Here is a 21,323-nt window from a genome sequence, read left to right as displayed (position 1 = left end):
GAAGTTTAAAAATGGGAACTCAACATCCGATAAGGGCACAAATATCCATAAAATGTTATGCTATGCATTCCACACATATCACAAAGTATTTTAAAGAATTTTTTTTTTTGTTGAAATTTTACTCATTTTTCACCACAAAAATACCATCATCTCCCCTTAAACATCCCCTCAAAACCCCTAGATCTAGTGACTTGTCACTGAAGTTGGCAACACTGATAAGCATACAAAGATGATAAAATCAGAATAAATTATATATCAACTATTGCAAGAAAATCATATTTATTGAGGCAAAACAAATATTTTCATACAGAAATTCAAATAATTGTTCAAAGTCTATCATAAAACATCACGGTTCTAAAGTTTACAGGAAATCGCACATGACATAAGGATATGTCATAAACAAATGTTTCTATAACATAATTTCAGTATAATTCCGTACGACATTAGAAGTAACTCATGCTGGTCATCAGAACACATTCTGAATATGGCATCAGTGACAGAAAAATTTATAACATTTAAATGTTATGGTTAAGTAAAATTTAGGTCTTGGATCATGCTTCAACACTTTTCACAGCTTGTCTGCACTACCTAACACAAAGGCTAGTGCTCCAATCCTCTTGAAGGGCATCACTGTCCACAAGGAAAATCAAAGTAAGGGAAACCGAATAATCGCATCTTATCAAGATATCGCAGAATGGACTATTCCACCAGCACAATAAGACATGCATGAATAATCCACAGATTCTCTCTTGCTTCATTCTTTGGTTGCATTGATGGCAATGACATAAAACTCAGTGTTTGAAATGGTCAACAAAGATATATAATTTATTGAAATACTTAAAAAAATCGATATAACTTTCAATGAAAGTAGTACCAATAAATTCTATCACATTTTATCGCAACTACATGCCACATTACTTCCATTTCAAACACCTTAATGTTACTGTATTACGGATCACACAGGTATTTCCGTGGAAATGTGGTTCGTTAGTTTTTACCAATATGTCTGTAGTAAAACTCTCACTCTGGATCATATGCTATTGATTGTTGGCTTCATCTGTAGATTCGTCCCTCGTCTCTTGAAAATTCAGCCAGGACTGCTCCACAACCGTTGCAACACGTTTTTCGTATTCTCGCTTATTTTCTTGATATAGCTGAGCTGCCAGCGAATTTGCCGGGGAGTTCGGATTTGGTTCATCCAGCAGAGACTGGTGCAAAGATACTTTGTTAGTTATACATACTATATATCTGTAACATTGTATTAGTGTCTTAACTTATTTGCACATTAATAATGTACAACAACCTGTAACTTCATATCAATGAAGGCAATGCTGTATTTATTACTTACAACAGCTATTATCAAAACATATTTCTCTTAGCATTTTTTTTTAGCTTACTGATTTTGCTAAGTTTTATAATTGTATTGTTAGCAGTAGTAGTAGTTCACATTTTTTTTGTGGTTATTTATTTTATTTATTTATTTAACCTGGTAGAGATAAGGCCATCAGACCTTCTCTTCCCCTCTACCAAGGAATTACAACTACAATATTAAGAATACAATTACAATTATAAATTATTAAATTTACAAATACAATAAACATCAAAGTACTACAAGATTAACTGATTAATAAAGGCTAGACAGTTTATTGTAGAAGTTAAGAGCAAAGAAAATTTTTTTATTAATCAAGTAAAAATTAAACGTACTCTATGCAGTAAGAAAATGCTTAATAAGTTTGCCCTAGAAAACGCTGGAAAGACCAATTTTAATATTGCTATGGAGACGAAACGGGCCAATGGACCCAAATCGTATTGTTGATGATGATGATGAAGTTTGTTTTTGAACACTGCTAAGTTGACAGTTTCTGATGTCACTGGGTAGGGTATTCCACAAGCGCGATAGCGAGATTGATGAATACATCGTCGTCTTATGTGTTGGTATGGCTAGTATGCGGCTATTTTGCGTGCGTGTGAAGAGATTATGATATGATGACAGGTAACTGAAAAGGGAAGCAAGGTAGGTAGGTGTAGAGGTGTGAAGGACTTGGAAAAGGAGAACACGGGAATGAAAATTTTTACATTCGTTAAGCCATAGCCAGTTTCGAGTTTGGAAGGATGGGGGGTAATGTGGTCAGCACAACGGACATTGCAGACGAAGCAAACACAAAAATTATGAACACGTTGTAATCTTTGCGACTGGTTGACACTGAGGTCAGTCTGTAGAAAATCACAATAATCAAAGTGGGGCATTACTAGTGTTTCCACTAGTATTTTTTTGAGTGATAGTGGGAGAAATTTTCGAATGCTGTTTAAGGAATGTAGTATGGACAGTACTCTTTTGATAATATAGGTTACTTGGTTATTCCAGTTTAAATGCATATCAAAGTAAACTCAAAGGTTTTTTACACAGGAAGCAAAAGGGATTATTGTGTCGTTTAATTTGACTGGAAAAGCATGAGTAATGTTGTATAATAGACATTGATGTCCCACTAGGATTGCTTGTGATTTTCTGTTATGTATATAACAGGATATATTAATCTATGTAAAGATTAATTTTTTGGTCCTATAGAGTTATCTGTAATGGTTATAATTTGTTATTAATTTTTACATGGATTATTCGCATAACAGTGCATATACTGTAGGAGTCCCAGCCACCAAGTCACTCAATTGAGTGTGCTCCTTGTGTGATCACTGTTGACTTAATATATAACTTAGGTCAATACACAAGTCGAATATGGAGTAAGGTCACTAAGTGAAAAGAACCAAAGGAGAAAGATTCGATCCAGTGCGGTGGGTTGAACTTTGGTGTAGCTCAGTGGTTAGAGCACTCAGTGCGTAAAACTGGGGGTCCCAGGTTCGATTCTGGCAGCAGAGCGAATTTTTCTCCATTAATAACAAAGGATATATTAAATTTTATTATTATTATTATTATTACTACTATACTATCAATATTTATTATTGTATTACTAACACTATTTATCTAAATGTTTATTATTTATCTACCATTACAATGGCCTTCAAATTATATGTCATTAATTACTTTTTCTGTATAACCATGTATATCATCCAAATTAATTACAAATAAAACATAAGCTCATATATGGGAACAGTTCCCATATTCATATCTGGTTACTGCTTTTTTTTTAAATTACTGCTTATTTAATTAATATTTATAAATATTAAATTATTATTCTTACCATATTTTGATTTTGATTGTTTAGGCACCTGTCCGAAGACAGATCTGAACCTCAAAAGTGATAATGGGGTAGGGTGACCAGTTCCTTTCCTCCTCCATTGCATACATTGCCGATTAGCTACATGTTACACTAATCAGACTTCAGATGTATACAAACACATTACGTCAACTGAGATGTACTGCCTGATAATAGATTTATATATAAGCCAGAATCTCAACCAGAGGGGTGTATTTTGATTATTATCCTATAAAATGGACTAAATAGTAGACTGTATTATTTTGGTAAACTAATAAGCCTTTAAGGACAGCTATCCTTATATTGGATTTTGTATCTACTAGTAATATTCACCATCATATTATTGTTGTACACTCTACAAATCACGTTGGTCTGCCTTTAAGGGGACACTTATGTGGTTTTTAAAACTTCTACAATTTTCATCCAAAATTTATTAATTTTAAACTACATAAACAGGCCTACAATACTACCATCTGTACAAAATTTGGTGCCATTAGAAATAATAGCTTTGAAATTATATTTTTTAAATATATTTTATATTGAAATCACTAAAAAAGCTCTTTGCGACAAAGTTTTCCAAATTTTTAGTTCATAAGTAGGCAAAGGAGTACAACTATCCTGTTCAACATCTACTTGGAGAATTTAGCGAAGAACTGTTTTCAGGACATGGGAGGGGTAATAGTAGGAGGAAGAAGAATAAAGTGTATAAGATTTGCTAATGATAAGACATTAGCAGAAGAGGAGATAATACTAAGAGATATGTTACTGGAGCTAAATGACAGCTGTGAGCAGTATGGGATGAAAGATAAATGCAAAGAAGACGAAAATCATGATTATCGGAAGAAAAATAAAGAAGATAAATGTGCGAATTCTAAATAAGGCAGTAGAACAAGAGGACAGGTTCAAATACTTGGGGTGTACTATAAACAGTAACATGAGCTGCTGCCAGGAAGTCAAAAGGAGGATAGCAATGGCAAAGGAAGCTTTTAATAGAAAAACGGACTCTGGTAAAAGAACTAAGGAAGAGACTAATGAAGTGCTTTGTGTGGAGTATGGCACTGTATGAGCCAAAAACATGGACATTATGATGAAGTGAATAGAAGCAAATAGAAGCGTTTGAAATGTGGATATGGAGAAGAATGGAGCGTGTGAAATGGACAGACAGAATAAGAAATGAAGCTGTGTTGGAAAGAGTGGATGAAGAAAGAATGATGATGAAACTGATAAGGAAGGAAAAAGAAACTTGTTGGGTCACTGGCCGAGAAGAAATTGGCTACTGAAGGATGCACTAGAAGGAATGGTGAACAGAAGAAGATTCGAGATGATAGACAACATTAAAGTATATGGACCATATGCAGAAACTAAAGGAAGGCAGAAAATAGGAAAGATTGGAGAATTCTGGGTTTGCCATTTGGCACAACACTATGTATGTATGTATTTGCTCATAAGCTTGGAAACAGTAATGGGAATATAAATTAATTAGCCTTTTTAGCTCAGTCTAAATAGAGAGTCACAATAAATTTTTAAGTGGATTTTCTTAATTTTTCACTATTATTTCACCATAGTGTCCCCTTAAGATGCAGTAAATCAGGTATGTAGGAAAGTGGGCCTGTAGGTTTTTCGGAGAATCTCTTAATATTTGGTATTTATTTGCAAGGCTGAGGTATAGTGATATGAAAATGGCTAAGAGAAACTTAGGTGTCCACACGCAACATAACCTACAGCTGCAGAAACCGAATCTAAGACACCAGTAATATTCAAAACAATTAACTCACTGAGTAATTGCTTGGCAATGAAAATCAAAATGAGGAATACATAGGCCATTCGAAAATTAGTGGCAACACTGCTAGAATTCAGCTCTCCTGGCAGTAACTAATAAAGGCTGGTGGTATGAGACGAAATTGTGCCTGATATGTTTTATCTGGTAATAATCCGTGGTGCCACAGCCCTTGAAGGGCTCAGACCGACCAGCCGGCTGCTGGCTCACGTTCACATGTCGAAGCAGAAGTGGACGATCATTCAACCAGAATAATGAAGGTATCGTGTGATTAGCACGATGATCCCCCCAGCTATTATAGCTGGTTTTCGCAACTGGATTTCTTTACCTATAATAGCTCACCATGTGCATCACGATGCTGAGTGGGCACCGGTTTCACACACTGGCTGAAATTTCATGAGAAAATTTCTTCCCCCATGAGGACCCGAACCAGAGAGCGTTCTGGAATGCGAGTCCTAGGCAGGATGCCTTAGACCACAATGCCATGGCATGGGACGTTATCTGGTAATAATCTGATTTATAATCTACAGTGTGTTCCGTAAGTTTGGAATCATAGGCGAATTTCTTAAATTGCTTTTTTCTTTGTCCGCAGGACAACTGATTACAATTTAAGTAAAGAGGAACATATTCAGCTGATCCTGATTGATTGTGCCAGTAGTCACAGGGAGGTTGCCCATGAATTTAATGCTTTGCATCCAGAACAAATGCCAACTAGGGAAAAATCATTAAAAATTGCCATCCCTGTCACATTGTTGCACTGTCCATTCATAAAATTCCTGTCTCCGATTCAAATCATCCTCTGTTCATTTCTGTAGTAGTTGCAGTTTGTATGGGTGCCATTTGTTGGTGTGCAAAATGCTCTGGATGCTGCTTTTCGATATGTCCGTCTCTGTGGACATTCTGCAGATCAACTTGTTAGGGCTTTCCGAAAACGATGCCAGGACATTGCACGTTGTCTGCTCATCAGATGCTGTCCTCGATGGTCCACTACGCGGTTCGTCTGTGATGGATCCTGTCTCAATTAATTTAATGATTTTTCCCACACAATTATGTGTAATTGGCTTTCGTTCTGGGTGCAAAGTATTAAATTCATGGACGACCTCCCTGTGACTACAGCCGCCAACAAGCACAATCAGTTGAATACGTTCCTCTTTACTTGAAGATATCTCTCAGTTATCCTGTGGAGAAAGAAAAAATATTTTGTGCGAGATCGTGCATATTTGCTTGTTTTCCGCACAGAACCAATACGCGGTAAGTGTGAAATACCACATTCAGTATTCCCAACGTAACACACATAACAATTTCCCTCTTCTTACCGCTTAAGCGCGACATTCATTTTACTGCTTTAGGCTTTTAACATATTATTTTTAGAGACGTTTAACATAGTAATAATTATAAATTGGAAACTTACCACTGCAATTTCACCTAAATTGCAATGTTAATTATTGTTTTTAAATATTTGCAAAAATTAAGTAAAGTCTACTACTCCACGAAACTTATTGCATTCCTGATACAAGTAACATTAAGGAAGCCGTGAAAAAAATCAACAAGATTCCAGATGCCGATGTTATTACTGCAATATGTTATATAAATAATATTATTAAAATATTAAAATGAAAAATAAATCATTACATAACCTTACCTTTTGTTTTAAGTTCGCATTTATAGACTGGGGAAAAAAAAAGACAGACGTATATTACGGCCTGCTGGAGTATAGTAAACACAGAAAACATTTTATAGCAACAATGTTGAAGAAAGATATTTTGGTTTTCCGAAGTTGCCGTCATTAAACAGAAACCAAAATGGAGATTTCATTGCAACTAATTAGAAATTCGTCTTTCAGGTATGTAATAAACGATCTTCGCACAAAATAATGTACGATACACGAGCGGTATGTTTGTTTTCATGTTCTCGGAAATTAAAAAAGCTCAACTACGTTTCGCTTTTTCAATCTTTTCCTAGACCATGAAAACGTCAACATACCGCTCTTGTAACGTATATTACTATTCAGTAATTCGTCTATGGTTCCAGACTTATGGGCCATCCTGTATTTGAAGTGAACACCATTTACGAACAGCAATGCGTCAGAAGCACACAGATTTCTTGAATACCCATTTTACTGTGCTTTAAGGTGGTGCTCATCACCTACTTAACAGATGGAAATGGGAAATTCTAGAAATCTACAGCATCATCCATATTCTCTGGATATGAGTCCCTGCAACTCCGCCCTTTTCTCTAATATGAAAGAGCCACTGAGAGGGGTATGTTTTAGAAATAGACACGCCATTTTAACATCTGCAGGACAGTCAATTAGGAGTTTAGAGCAAAGTGATGCTGTGGATAGCAACAGTCGCCTTCCAGAGATGTGGCGACAGGTACCGGAGGAGATTATTTTCAAGAACTGTACGAGATCTGTACATAAAGTAATGAGACTGGACGTGTAGCATTCCACCTGGAAACAGTGTGGCTGTCCTTGATAGGCGAGGCAGGTCAACATTCCATGTGCTGTCAGTGTTGATTTGAACTCCGTAACAACTGTGGTTGTAAGAGTATTTGTTGATAGTGCATTTGGAAATGGATGATAGCAAGTTCGAGCAACGTTGTGGTATCAAATTTTGCTTCAGAGAGAGAATGTTTTTGTGAAAAGCACAGATTTTTAGATGGTTTAAGGCATTTTCGGAAGGCCAAGAATCGATTGATGACGAACCTCACAGTGGAAGGCCAGCAACTTCGAAAGTCACCAGAGTCCGAGATCTTGTACGCTCTGACTGTCGGTTTACAACACAAATGATTGGGTAAGAGTTGAATTTGAACCACACCACCATTAAACAGATTCTGACATGTGAATTGTGGATGAGAAAACTCTGTGCCAAAATAGTTCCAAAGAATCTTTCTCAACAACAAAAGTAGTAGTTGTTTTCTAATTCCAGGCGCTTGACAAAGTCATTTGACCTCTTCCACTCCAATATTTTTCAAAGATATTATCATGGTCAGCCGGCAACATATTTCCAACCAACACCTCTTCAAGTGATATCTCTATCCAGTGCTTTTGCTTCAGTAAAGTCTCATTTTACAAACCTATGGATCAACAATTGGCTCTCTTCTGACAAAGGAAAAATTTTACAGTTTGTACAAAAGAAACCAAATGACCTGGAAATGTCCAGACATGTTCAAACATTTTTGTATGTATGTATGTATGTATGTATGTATGTATGTATTTATTTACACTGCAAGTGGGCAAGCACCCGGAACCAGAACAGGTCACATTGTCACTCAATTGTACCTACACCGATTTCACGTTTCTGATAATCCTACTTGTCTGTGGTGTGATAATCATGATGAAGATCTGGAACACATTCTTCTATACTGTCCATCAATAAACCACAAAAGAAGTAAATTAAAATCATCAGTACCAGTTGCAGAAGACACAGCCCTGCTGTATATATTGACTACACCCCAACTCTGGCTACTAGCAACAGGCATCTATAATGAACATCGATCATTTCTCGTGAAAAACAACTGAATATACTACAGTGGACTATAGTGGACTTCATGTTGTCGGCAAACAGCTGGATACATTAAGAAGATTGATTATGGTCAGCCACTGAAGCACAGATTTTGAGGTGTTCCGAATCCATTTCTTGGTTTGAGTTGCACAATGGTATGCAGGTGTTTGGTCAAACAGTCATGGCCTGTTGCCAATCTAAATGCAGCTACAGACGATTTTCGTGGTAAATCGGGAATTAACTGTGGATTATGATGCAGAGAGTTCCATTTTTTCCCTTGAGATTGTGTTATCAAATTTTGTTTGTTGAAGTCTAAGTATGTAGATTTAATAAATCTTTTCACAGAGTAATACGTAGATTTAGTAACAACAACAAAAGTACAACAGGAAGGACGTGTGTGTTGATCTTTTGGCACAGACTGAAAATGACCCTCGTTTTTTGGATTGTGTCATTATGGGTGATGAATCATAGATTTTTTAATATGACCCGGAGACAAAGATCCAAAGCCAGGAATGGCACACAAAAACCTCACAAAGGCCAAAAAATGCAAGAATGAGCAAATCCAAGATCAAATGCATACTGATTTACTTTTCTGAAAGCCAAGGGATCATTCATAAGGAATTTGTGCCTCAAGAACAAATGGTGAATCAGCATTTTTACAGCGAAGTTCTCTAAAGGTTTCGAAAACGGGTCATTTGTGTGAGACCTGCATTGTGATCACCTGGTTGCTACATCACGACAATGCGCTCTCCATTAATGAATTTTTGGAGTGTAAAACATTCCTATGGTTCCCTAGCCTCCTTATTCACCAGATACGAGTTCTTACGACTTTTTTCTCTTCCCGAGGATGAAACATCACCTGAAAGGACACCATGATAATAGAAAACATTAAAAAAGCTGTAACCAACCAACTGAAGGCGATTCCAGTTTCGGAGTTCCAGCACTGTTATGAAGAATGGAAACAACGTTACAGGTGCTGTATGGCTTACCAAGATGACTATTTTGAAGATGACAACAGCGAATAGGGATTATAAAGAATGGACACTGAGCGAATTTTCCTGTGTTTTGTTTCTCTGTGCGCCGGCATTTAGTTCTACTTTCAAGTGCTAGAGGTTAGTGTAATCGAGCATACGCTAAGATAATAATTGAGTATAGAGTTGAGACACAGAATCCAAACATCGCCTACCTTATTGCATAATCCAGTAACGCTTTGCTTCAAATAAATTCAAGTTAACAGCTTTTCCTTATTTCCCAGTGACAAACTAGTTGTAATAATAATTTTTTATATTTCAGATATAATAAATTATATAATATAATACAATATAAAATTATGTATCAAATTAGTTTAATATTTGTATATAATACTGGGTGTTCATTTCAAAGTGTGTCAAGACGTCACTGTTGTTGGGTCACCGATTTGAAGCGAGTTTCAGCTTATATGTGAGAGAAGTTTCCTATTATTTAAGGCGTTCTTCAATCTGAACTTGAGAACGTGTATACGGTATAACTTGAACGTCGTAGCAACAGATGGCGGTCTGTATGGTCTGTGTGCTACCATAACCTCTTTCGAACTGTGTTTTGCGCCGGCAAGTCGTACGCAGGGTATTTGTTATCATCGGTTACATACGGTAACATTCCACAACACAAATCAAATGCGTGTCATGTTGACTGTCGAAGTTAATATCAACAAATACGTAAATAATCGTCTTAACCCTCTCCCCATATCCCGACAGTACATATTTCCAAACAGTTCGCATTCCTGCCACTACCGGCGTTACTGTACGTATTGGTACGTACTCTTCAGAATGAATGCCGTACTTGCTAGGCAACTTCTCTGCTTCATAGGTTATACACCTCTGCGGAAGTGTAGGAAGACTGAATTCTCTAGGCTCATCGGCTAGCCACATGACGGCATACAGCAAGCCATGACACACTTTGAACTGAACACCCAGTATAATATAGGTATATGGTTTTACTTCTCATAAGAGTTTTGTTTTTCCATTTTCACTGCTATCAAATCATTACATATTTTAATTGTTGTTGGGGTCAACGTCTCAACTCTCATTATAAAGGAACTCTAGAGTCTAGACATTACAGTTAATGACGGATTTATTATTTTATGGATCCAATTAATTTTATTTGAGTACATAATGTACTTAGACGTATTAATTATGTGTTATATTTCCGCTGTGTCAACTGCTAGCTGGTGTGATGCCAGCGCCAACTCTAGGGAGAAAGCAGAATCTCACGCTCTAGCTGGCTTGAAGGTCATTGAAATCAGCCGGCTACATCAAAGGTACCGACGCGGTGTCCATACTTAGTTACCTATACGCTGGTGACAACTTGGATGTGTAATTTATTATGAATACAAAAATAATAAAAAAATCATTATCGTTACTTTATTTACAGACCTCGTAAGTATGTTAACCGTAAATAAGTATGTCTTTATTCTTAATTAAAATGTTGCCACTAATTTTCGAATGATCCTTAATTTTTAGAGTCTGCATGGATAACATGGACAGGACATATTTATTTGGGTCATGTAAGTTTTTGTAACAGTTAAGAAAGTGTAAAAAAAAAAATGTATTCAGTGATAATTTATTCTTGGGTTAGATAAATAAATACAATGCGTAACAACAGATTCTTTGTGATGGAAGGGCACGAGGTATACTACATAAAAAATAAGTTAAAATTAGCTCATAGATGATTGACATGTAAAATGTTTACACGAAATCTAATTGTTTCCAGCCTTAGAGCCATTCTTAATCGAATTGAATTTGATTCTTCTTATATCAATGTTTTTCAGTTCACATTAATTTGATTAAGTTCCCGCCATACTTTTGCGTCTTGCCACACGAATACTTTCTTCTGACATTTAATCCGAGTGAAAATAGGAAAATACTGAATTTCACTGGTCGTAGACATCAAAAAAGAAAAGAAAGAAAAAGGAAGAGAGAGACTATTTTGTATTTAATTTCTTGTACTTTCCCAATATATTCTTTGCTATATATAGTCACAAAGAAGTGTGAAGGATATATTGAGTTACTGACCATAAAGAATAAAGTTTAAATATAGCTGCTTAACTACATGTATTGCCAAGACCTGTGAGGTTACTTCTAACAACTTGAAATTAATTTATGAAGAGAGAAAAAAACGCGAAATGTCAGCTTGTAGTTTCATAGCATGAGAAAATTCTTCCAGTCTGCTTTTTCAGGCACACGCAATGTTCAACATAAATATTGAAATAAAGCATTGCAGATAGCACAGGCACGTGTTCACTTCCTAAAGTATGAATTCTTGGGAGGGAAAGTCATACATGATTTGACAATATTACTCAACACTACACGAACTGCTTTCAAGCATGATGTAGTATATGCACTCTAACAACAATTCCAGGTCCTGTATTTACATCATCCTCTCACTCCGCAATACTACGACAACACAGGTTTGTTGCAGCCACCTTGAACACACACACTCACGCACACACACAATTAAAGGTAGCTTCTATGCTATTTGTATAACCTCTGCCAATCTTAAAGCCATTTCTCCATAAGCTAAGTCGGCTTAGTTTTATACCCTTTGTGGTACAAAATTATATTTAGTGCTCATCAATGTCAAATAGGATGTCAACACCAATTCTACAAGTCGTTCGTACGTTTTGTGGCCCAGCAGTAACACAAAACATAAACACTAATAAAACAGCCACAACATTTCTTCTCAAGAAACACAGGTTTTTATTTTTGTTAGTTGGCAATTAGTCGAGGCGCTCCGTTTTACTTTGTCGTCATGCACACTTGATACGATAGATCACTAGTCTACAAAACTCTGCTCCACGCAGGCTTTCACTCTCTTCTCGTATTCTCTTCGGTTTTCCTTGTAAAGTTGAGCTGCCATGGAATTTGCTGGGGAGTTGGGGTTTGGATCACTTAAAAGTGACTGAAAGGGAAAACATAACGTTAGTTGACCTTGCTAGTCACAAGGATTTCAAAAGGTGCTTACTTCTAGAACAACTGTACACATTTAACAAGCCATCATCTATGAGCCAACTTTTTCTTATATTATTTGGGTTTTATTCAATGCTGGGACGAAGACAATGAAAAAGAACTGTATGGAAATTGCAACTTATCTCTGTGTCTATCCACCAACTGACAGAACACATGGTCTGCAAAGGTCTGAAATGTTACACAAACAGAGTTGGCATTGCATTTATTAAAGGTTATTAATTATAAAAGATACAGTAGAGCTTTGTAGTTCATGGCAATTGAATTTGTTTTATGGATAATTGGTTTTTAAGATCATTAACTATTCCAAAAGTAAAACACAGTTTTGATAATGAAATATATCACCAACATTTCTTTAACACAAATTTTTATTCAATATAAGTACAGAAAAACGTGAAGAATTCCCTATCTATTATGTATACAAACGACTTCTTTTAAATTTATTTATTGTGATTATTATTAGTACTTTTCATTGGTGGACCAAACCATAATTTTGTTGTAAATATGTGTACGATATACATAAAAAGATGAGAGGGAGGGTCAATATTTATGACTTGACATTTCTCATACTTCATAACAATATTTAATTTACATAAACAATATAGGTGTCTACACCGAAATGCACTATTTTTATCTTGTTCCCAACACCAAAGAAATAAAGATAAGGGAATTTTATTCACAAACATAAGTTTTATGAAGCAAGTAAAGAGATAGGTTTGGAAGTAAATCCCGAAAAGACAAAGTATATGATTATGTCTCGTGACGAGAATATTGTACGAAATGGAAATATAAAAATTGGAAATTTATCTTTTGAAAAGGTGGAGAAGTTCAAATATCTGGGAGCAACAGTAAGAAATATAAATGATACTCGGGAGGAAATTAAACACAGAATAAATATGGGAAATGCCTGTTATTATTCAGTTGAGAAACTTTTATCATCCAGTCTGCTGTCGAAAAATCTGAAAGTTAGAATTCATAAAACAGTTATATTGCCGGTTGTTCTGTATGGTTGTGAAACTTGGACTCTCACTTTGAGAGAGGAACATAGGTTAAGGATGTTTGAGAATAAGGTGGTTAAGAAAATATTTGGGGCTTAGAAGGATGAAGTTACAGGAGAATGGAGAAAGTTACACAACACAGAACTGCACGCATTGTATTCTTCACCTGACAATTAGGAACATTAAATCCAGACGTTTGAGATGAGCAGGGCATGTAGCACATATAGGCGAATCCAGAAATGCATATAGTGTGTTAGTTGGGAGGCCGGAGAGAAAAAGACCTTTAGGGAGGCCGAGACGTAGATGGGAAGATAATATTAAAATGGATTTGAGGGAGGTGGGATATGATGATAGAGAATGGATTAATCTTGCTCAGGATAGGGACCAATGGTAGGCTTATGTGAGGGCACCAATGAACCTCCGGGTTCCTTAAAAGCCGGTAAGTAAGTAACACAAGTTTTATGAGGGATTAAGTTTGTAACAAAAAACCGCAAACTTTCATGTGAGCCCCTTTGGTGGCACGATGGATGTCTAGTCTGTATTTGGTTACAGTACAGATCTACTCCAACATCCTCGGAGAGATAGTACCAATGGTTTCCACAATCCGGACATGGAGGTCTCCGGGCACTTTGGTGGTGTACACTCTGTCCTTCATGTAGCACCAAAAAAAAATCTATCGACCTGATGTCAGGAGAACATGGAGTCCAATTCAGGGGTCCATTTCGTCCTATCCAACGCCCTGGAAATGTGCTCCGCACATCCAACTACCAGTGGGGTAGAGCACCATCTTGTTGAAATTACAACCTGAGGAAAGGCTTAAAGCTGTAGCATGTCCAGGTAGGTCGTTTTTGTGACAATCTTCTCTGATCATGTTCCTCCAACTACCAGTGGGGTAGAGCACCATCTTGTTGAAATTACAACCTGAGGAAAGGCTTAAAGCTGTAGCATGTCCAGGTAGGTCGTTCTTGTGACAGTCTTCTCTGATCATGTTCCTCCGTGTCCGCATTGTGGAAGTCATTGGCACCATCCCTAGGTATCCTTTGTGTCAATGCAGGGGCTAATGTGGCAATGTGTGTTTTTTTTTATTACAAACTTAATACCTCATATGACATATTTGTGAATAAAATTTCTTTATCTTTATTTCTTTGGTATTGAGAGCAAAATAAAAATAGGGCATTTCAGTGTAGACACCTTGTACAGTAAAACTTGGTTATAACGACATCCAAGGGATCTTAAAAATTATGTTATAAACGAGTGTTGTAGTAACAGAGATTCATATTATCACTCTAGTCAGGAGTGAAAATTAAAAATAAACTTAATTAGGCTTATTTTAGATTTTTTTATTCACTTTTAAGCCTTCCATGAACATAAAAAAATACACTATAATTATAAATGCAGTATTCTGACTAAAATAGTTTATTCAGTACTCGACCAAACTTCTTTACTTACGAGCGAAGTAATCAGCTATTTTACTCTGTTGTCTTCTACTTGACTAATACACACTTTCTAAATTACATTCTTTGCTCATTATTTCAGTTGCAATTTCACTGCTCCCTCCCCTAACTTCATAGAACATGTTCACAATTCTTATGGCTTATGGCTTCTAAAGCGTCACTTCTTTTAGTGGCCATACTGCGTTAAAATGCGTGCACTTAGTGAAAACTTCCTGTTGAAACTGACTGCACGCAGGTACCGTTAATACCGCATGAATTCGGGCGGGTTATAATGGGATGGGGAATCTGCCTGCATTCCAGAGGTCTGTGACAGCAGGGAACAGTAAAGAATTCGCCAGGTTGCAGATTTCAACACAATATTTCTTAAAATATTTTGGTTCTTGGAAACTCTCATTCCAAACTGAGGTTGAAAACGACATTATATGCGAGGTAGATGCATATACATTTGTCTTATTAAGCAAAGTAGAAAAACATATGTCTTATGGGGAATTAGTTGGGATCACAGAATATTTGACGTTATAGGCGAGGTGTCGCACAAAATGAGGTCGCTATAACCAAGTTCTACTGTACTTCAATCCCTGCGTGTTTCAATTTGTAACGAAGGTAAGTCAATGAACAGCAACATACTACTGTATTTTCAGCTATATATTATTAATTTAAGAACGAACCTGTTCAAATTTAAGAAATGTATCACACTTGAATTATTAAGATTCTCACATCAATCACGTAAGAATAGTAGTGTTCTATTAATTTCAATTTTCAAGAAAACTTTATTTAACATGTTTTGATGTACGTAGACTTAATACAAGATTCAGTTAACTTCCTAATGAATAAAAATTCTTAACAATTAGCAAACAAAAATCAGGAGAACACATCTGCTACAGAGACCCAGGCTTTCATCTATAAAATGAAGCTTATTCCTACCTACCTTATTTTTATGTGAACATTGGTATAGGCTGTAATTGACACACATTTTAACTTCTCAATAATAAAATATATTAAACAATTTTATTCTGTAGCAAAAATGTAACATTTTCATGTACCGGTATATAATTAGTACCTACCTATCTTCTTGTTGTGTGAAATACAATAAAGATACCCTGAATGTGTAAAAAATTAGTTTTGAAAATTTCTTCCTAGCAATCCTACACGTTTCCAGCACCATACAATGAAGAAGTGGATTAATGCAACATGCAATACAACAGTTAATACCTATAAAATGGATTCATAATTATTAAGTCCTCCATGCAGACAGCATTATACAAGGTGGTGCAAAAGTCACTCACTGTCAAGTGAATTTTGCGTCATCCAGTAACATTTATTGCAGAAGAAACTAAATATATAACTTCTTAACATAAACACTTCTTTGAATGAAAAACTGTGAAAATTACTTACGATCTTGTTAAAGAGATAACAGTTGAATTGTAAGAAATAACTGATAAACAGGTAAAAATCAAGCGTGAAGACAATGCGAGATTTTTGATGTCCTGGGGGAGTATCATAACAAATACAATACAAGTAGAACAAATGGATAAAGAAGTGCCCAAGAAACTGACGCTAAGAAAGATCCAATAACCAGAAGAAGAAAGAATAAATCAGTGCCACGAAGGTAACACGTATTTTCTAGTTATACAAAACTTAAATTATGGTTTATTTAACGACGCTCACAACTGCCGAGGTTATATAAGCATCGCCAGTGTGCTGGAATTTCGTCACACAGGAGTTTTTTTACATGCCAGTAAATCTACTGCCATGAGCCTGTCGCATTTAAGCACACTTAAATGCCATCGCCCTGCGTCGAGATCGAATCTGCAACCTTGAGCACAGAAGGCCAGTGCTATACCAACTGTGCTACCCAGGCTTACTAATTATACATTTTTCAACAATTCAGTCCTTTACATTACCAATAATATTTCTATTTGTAGTTTAATCTCTAGAACTGTCATCAAAAACTTTGTTACGTTATGCTTGTCTTGTATTGTTATCTGACAGAATGAAAAAATTAGTCATTGTTTCCTCTATATATATTTTGTAACATCGTTCCCGGTGTATCAAAAACTTTAGTTATTGTCGTGCGCATGCATCGATCCACCTCCACCTCCTACTTGAATGTTCGAGGGGAGGGGGATAAGAGAGTGATCGTGATTCGAACGTGAAGGCAGTGCTTGACAGGCTCGAGACGGACGATGAAGAAGGCAGGATTAGCTCAGCTGGACGGATCAGGCAACTTAAATTGACGATCCTATCCGATAAGTATACATCGGGAACTACAGGCTGTGGCTGTGAGATATGAGACAGGAATGGTTTAGGAGTTTCTTTAAAGTTATGTAAAAGGGGGTTGCTGTTCAATGAAATAGTTTTGGTTATTTGTTCTTTTCCCTGAAGGTTTGTTGTGAGTCTATATTGAGAGATGTTATAATGTAGGGAGATGCTGTAACTGATGGTTGGAATATATATTATTTTATTATTTTAATGTACCGAAGTACATATGATATTTCCATGCAGATATTCTGCGTCATCATACGATGAAAGAGTAATGGAACGGAGAAAAATTCTCTCCGGCGCCGGGATTTGAACCCGGGTTTTCAGCTCTACGTGCTGATGCTTTATCCACTAAGCCATACCGGATACAACTCCGACGCCGGTTAGAATCGTCTCAGATTAAGCTCCAACTCTTGGGTTCCCTCTAGTGGCCGCCCTCTGCACTACGTCATAGATGTCTATGAACGCAGGACCGAAGTCCACACATGTGCTGAGGTGCACTCGATATGAGTGACTAGTTGGCTGGGATCCGATGGAATAAGCGCCGTCTTAAATCACGAAGTGAACTACGCATATCATATATATTATTTTATTATTTTAATGTACCGAAGTACATATGATATTTCCATGCAGATATTCTGCGTCATCATACGATGAAAGAGTAATGGAACGGAGAAAAATAATATATATGATATGCGTAAATCACTTCGTGATTTAAGATGGCGCTTATTCCGTCGGATCCCGGCCAACTAGTCACTCATATCGAGTGCACCTCAGCACATGTGTGGACTTCGGTCCTGCATTCATAGACATCTATGACGTAGTGCAGAGGGCGGCCACTAGAGGGAACCCAAGAGTTGGAGCTTAATCTGAGACGATTCTAACCGGCGTCGGAGTTGTATCCGGTGTGGCTTAGTGGATAAAGCATCAGCATGTAGAGCTGAAAACCCAGGTTCAAATCCCGGCGCCGGAGAGAATTTTGCTCCGTTCCATTACTCTTTCATCGTATGATGGTTGGAAGTTTTTGGTTAATTCCCTTTAAGATAGAAATTGTAATTAAAGAGAATATTCTTGTTGTTGAATGTTTTTCCTGTTAATTCTTATCTAAGAGATAATGGTAATAAAGGGAGGTTTTTGGTAATTTTGGAATTTTTCCTTTTTTTGAAATTCATTCTCGTTTTTCCAAGTTCCTTATTTTTTAATTTTGGTGTAGCTGAAGAACCGTCACAACTTGTATAAATAATTCACTATACACCCAAATAAGAATACACAAGTTTCGTTCTGTGCACACAGAAGCATATTTTATGACCCCTGTTCCCCCTAAAAGTAAGATAACTGTAATTAATTTTGTAGTAATAAATATGTACTCGTACATTTCAATTCCTTCTACTAATATTTTCATAATTTACAATAATCGGCATAATACCGTACTCTGTATACAGAGTGGAAATAATATAACTGTGCAGATTAGCTTATTCCTTGGATATAGCAGAACAAAAAATTCTATTATCATATCTAGATCTAGATTAGATCTAGAGAAATATGATGGTAATATATTTTCTTTTGCAGATGATACTGTACTAACATTTAATGGGGAAAATTGGGATAACACTTATTTAAATGCTAGAAAACTAATTAAAGTAGTAAAAAATTGGCTTGACTCTAATCTCCTGTCCTTAAATACTAATAAAACTACTTATATTCCATTTCCTTTAACAACGAAAGGTTTACCTCCACCTATGAATAATTATCACTTAGTAATACGTAATATTTCATGTAATGAATTAACAAATAATTATTGTAATTGCCCACATCTAACATCTTCCACACAAGTCAAATATTTAGGAATTATTATAGATCAGCATTTACGTTGGGATAAACAAATTGATTTCATGTGTACAAGTATATAAAAGACAATTTATAAATTCATAATACTCTGAAATTTTATCACTAAGGAGGCACTGAGAATAATATTTTTAGCTTTAGTAAAATCATTAATACAATATGGTATAATAAATTGGGGTGGAGTAGCATCATCCGTACTTAAACCATCAATTTTAAAACACAGAAGATTAATAAAAATTTGTCTGACCAAAAATATGGATTACCCAACAAATTTAATTTATACAGATTTTAAAGTATTAACTATTGAAGAAATTTATAAATATAGTTTACTAACTTACTGCCACAGAAATAAAATAAAACGTAAATCTAATCAACATGAATATCATACTCGAAGACAAAAGTCTACTTTCCTATTAATTGAGCCTAAATGTCATACAAGTGCAGCTCTTAAACATGGTGCTAGTTTCGGCCCAACACTTTATAATAAAATTACAAACCATTTTCCAAATTTGAAATACTTTAAAATTGAAGTTTTTAAAAAAGAAATTTATAAAATTATTCGTGATATATGTGTGTCTGTGTATCCAATGCCCACCCACTTCACTTGCGTGATTCGGGTTCCGCATACTGCGGATAGGTGGCAGAACTGTGACCCATTTTCTAGTTGTACACCACTTCGGCAGGTCACACTGTACATGATGTGTATCTGTGGAGAGTTATGTCGTGTACTAGGGTGAGTGTATGTGTAAGTGTTCGTGTAAGTGTAGTGTCTGAAATGAGTGATGATGAGGAAGGGAGAAGGGGAAACCCGGTGCCGGCACATAGCCTACTCCTGTCGAATAGCACCAAGGGGGCTGTCAGACTTAACGCCCCCATCCGACAGTGCATATGAAGAGAAATGATCTGAATAATGTTTGAGACTTGTATTCAGGAGGTCCCGGGTTCAAACCCCATGGGCGGCCAATCTGATTGGGGTTTTCATGGATTCCCCCAGTCACAAAGACAAATGCCGAATTGAAAATTTACATGCCATGATTCATCACCGCCTCAATCATTAATATAATAAACATTAATCAAAATATAAAATCAGTTACATGAACACAATCCATCTGTAACACACAACAATAGAAACAGTAACTCAACAATAATAACAATGGCCTACTGATATACCCAAAGATCCCACACACCATCACAAATGTTGAAGCGTGTATAAAAAAATAAAATAGTACATGGCTTCCGAAATCAAGTAATTTTCGTATAAGCAATTTTTATCTGTAACAACTTATATAGATTATTATTTATTTATTTATTTAACCTGGTAGAGATAAGGCCATCAGGCCTTCTCTTCCCCTCTACCAGGGGATTACAACTACAATATTAAGACTACAATTACAATTATAATTACAATTAATATTAAATTTACAGATACAATAAAAATCGAAGTACTAAAAGATTAACTGATTAATAAAAGCTAGACAGTTTATTGTATAAGTTAAGAAAGAAGCATTTCTTTTATTAAGTAAAAATTAAACCTACTCTACGCAGTAAGAAAATGCTTAATAAGCTTGCTTTTGAACGCTACTAAATTCCGACAGTCTCTGATGTCACTGGGTAGGGTATTCCACAAGCGCGAGAGCGAGATTGTGTATGATGATGAATACGATGTCTTATGTGTTGGTATGGCTAGTATGCGGCTATTTTGCGTGCGTGTGAAGAGATTATGGTATGATGACAGGTAACTGAAACGGGAGATAAGGTAGGTAGGTATAGAGGTGTGAAGAACTTGGAAAAGGAGAACAAGAGAATGAAAATTTCTACGTTCGTTAAGCCATAGCTTATACGTATATACATACTTCTGACGAAATAAAACCTTAATAAACCCTATCTGGGATTTCATCCCATGTTCTTTCAAACTGCTGTCCAATGTATTTCACAATATGCTATGTTAAGTCCTGATCTTCTGATCATCAACACACCGAATTTTTTTTTTCTAACATTAATTATGTAGCCTATCACTGTGCTAGCATGCAAGCAGAAATATAAAAGCAAGAAGTGGAAGAAGTCTACTCTATTGCTAAGCAAACTCTTCGCAGTCATGAGAAATTGCTCATACAATAGCACAGAGTATTTCTGTTTAGGAGAATTTTCTCCAGAGACAGTGCTCATTTTTATTCATACCATCCATTGAATGAGGACAGCAGAAATAATGAACGAGATTTTACACATCTCTTGTATCCTTTATTTAAATTGTATGAAAACGTGAATGGAGAT

At 36.0% G+C, this 21,323-nt stretch overlaps 1 protein-coding gene across 3 annotated transcripts in view; it reads right to left on the bottom strand.

The window, feature by feature from the left end:
- Nucleotides 1-260: 260 nt before the first annotated feature.
- Nucleotides 261-21,323, bottom strand: part of Ubc6 (ubiquitin conjugating enzyme 6) — a 38,319-nt gene continuing 17,256 nt past the window's right edge. For 2 of the 3 annotated variants that reach the window (XM_069846208.1, XM_069846210.1), the window contains exon 4: nt 261-1,208. In XM_069846208.1, the coding sequence (XP_069702309.1) occupies nt 1,038-1,208 (171 nt within the window). In that variant the 3' untranslated portion in view covers nt 261-1,037. Of the gene's footprint in view, nt 1,209-11,074; nt 12,429-21,323 lie in introns of those variants that run through there. The other variant, XM_069846209.1, reaches the window with a different exon arrangement.

This window comes from Periplaneta americana, chromosome 14 (assembly GCF_040183065.1).
Source record: "Periplaneta americana isolate PAMFEO1 chromosome 14, P.americana_PAMFEO1_priV1, whole genome shotgun sequence".
Classification (NCBI taxonomy): Eukaryota; Metazoa; Arthropoda; class Insecta; order Blattodea; family Blattidae; genus Periplaneta; species Periplaneta americana.
Note: the sequence above shows the minus strand (reverse complement) of the source record. Positions and strands in the feature narration are given on the sequence as shown.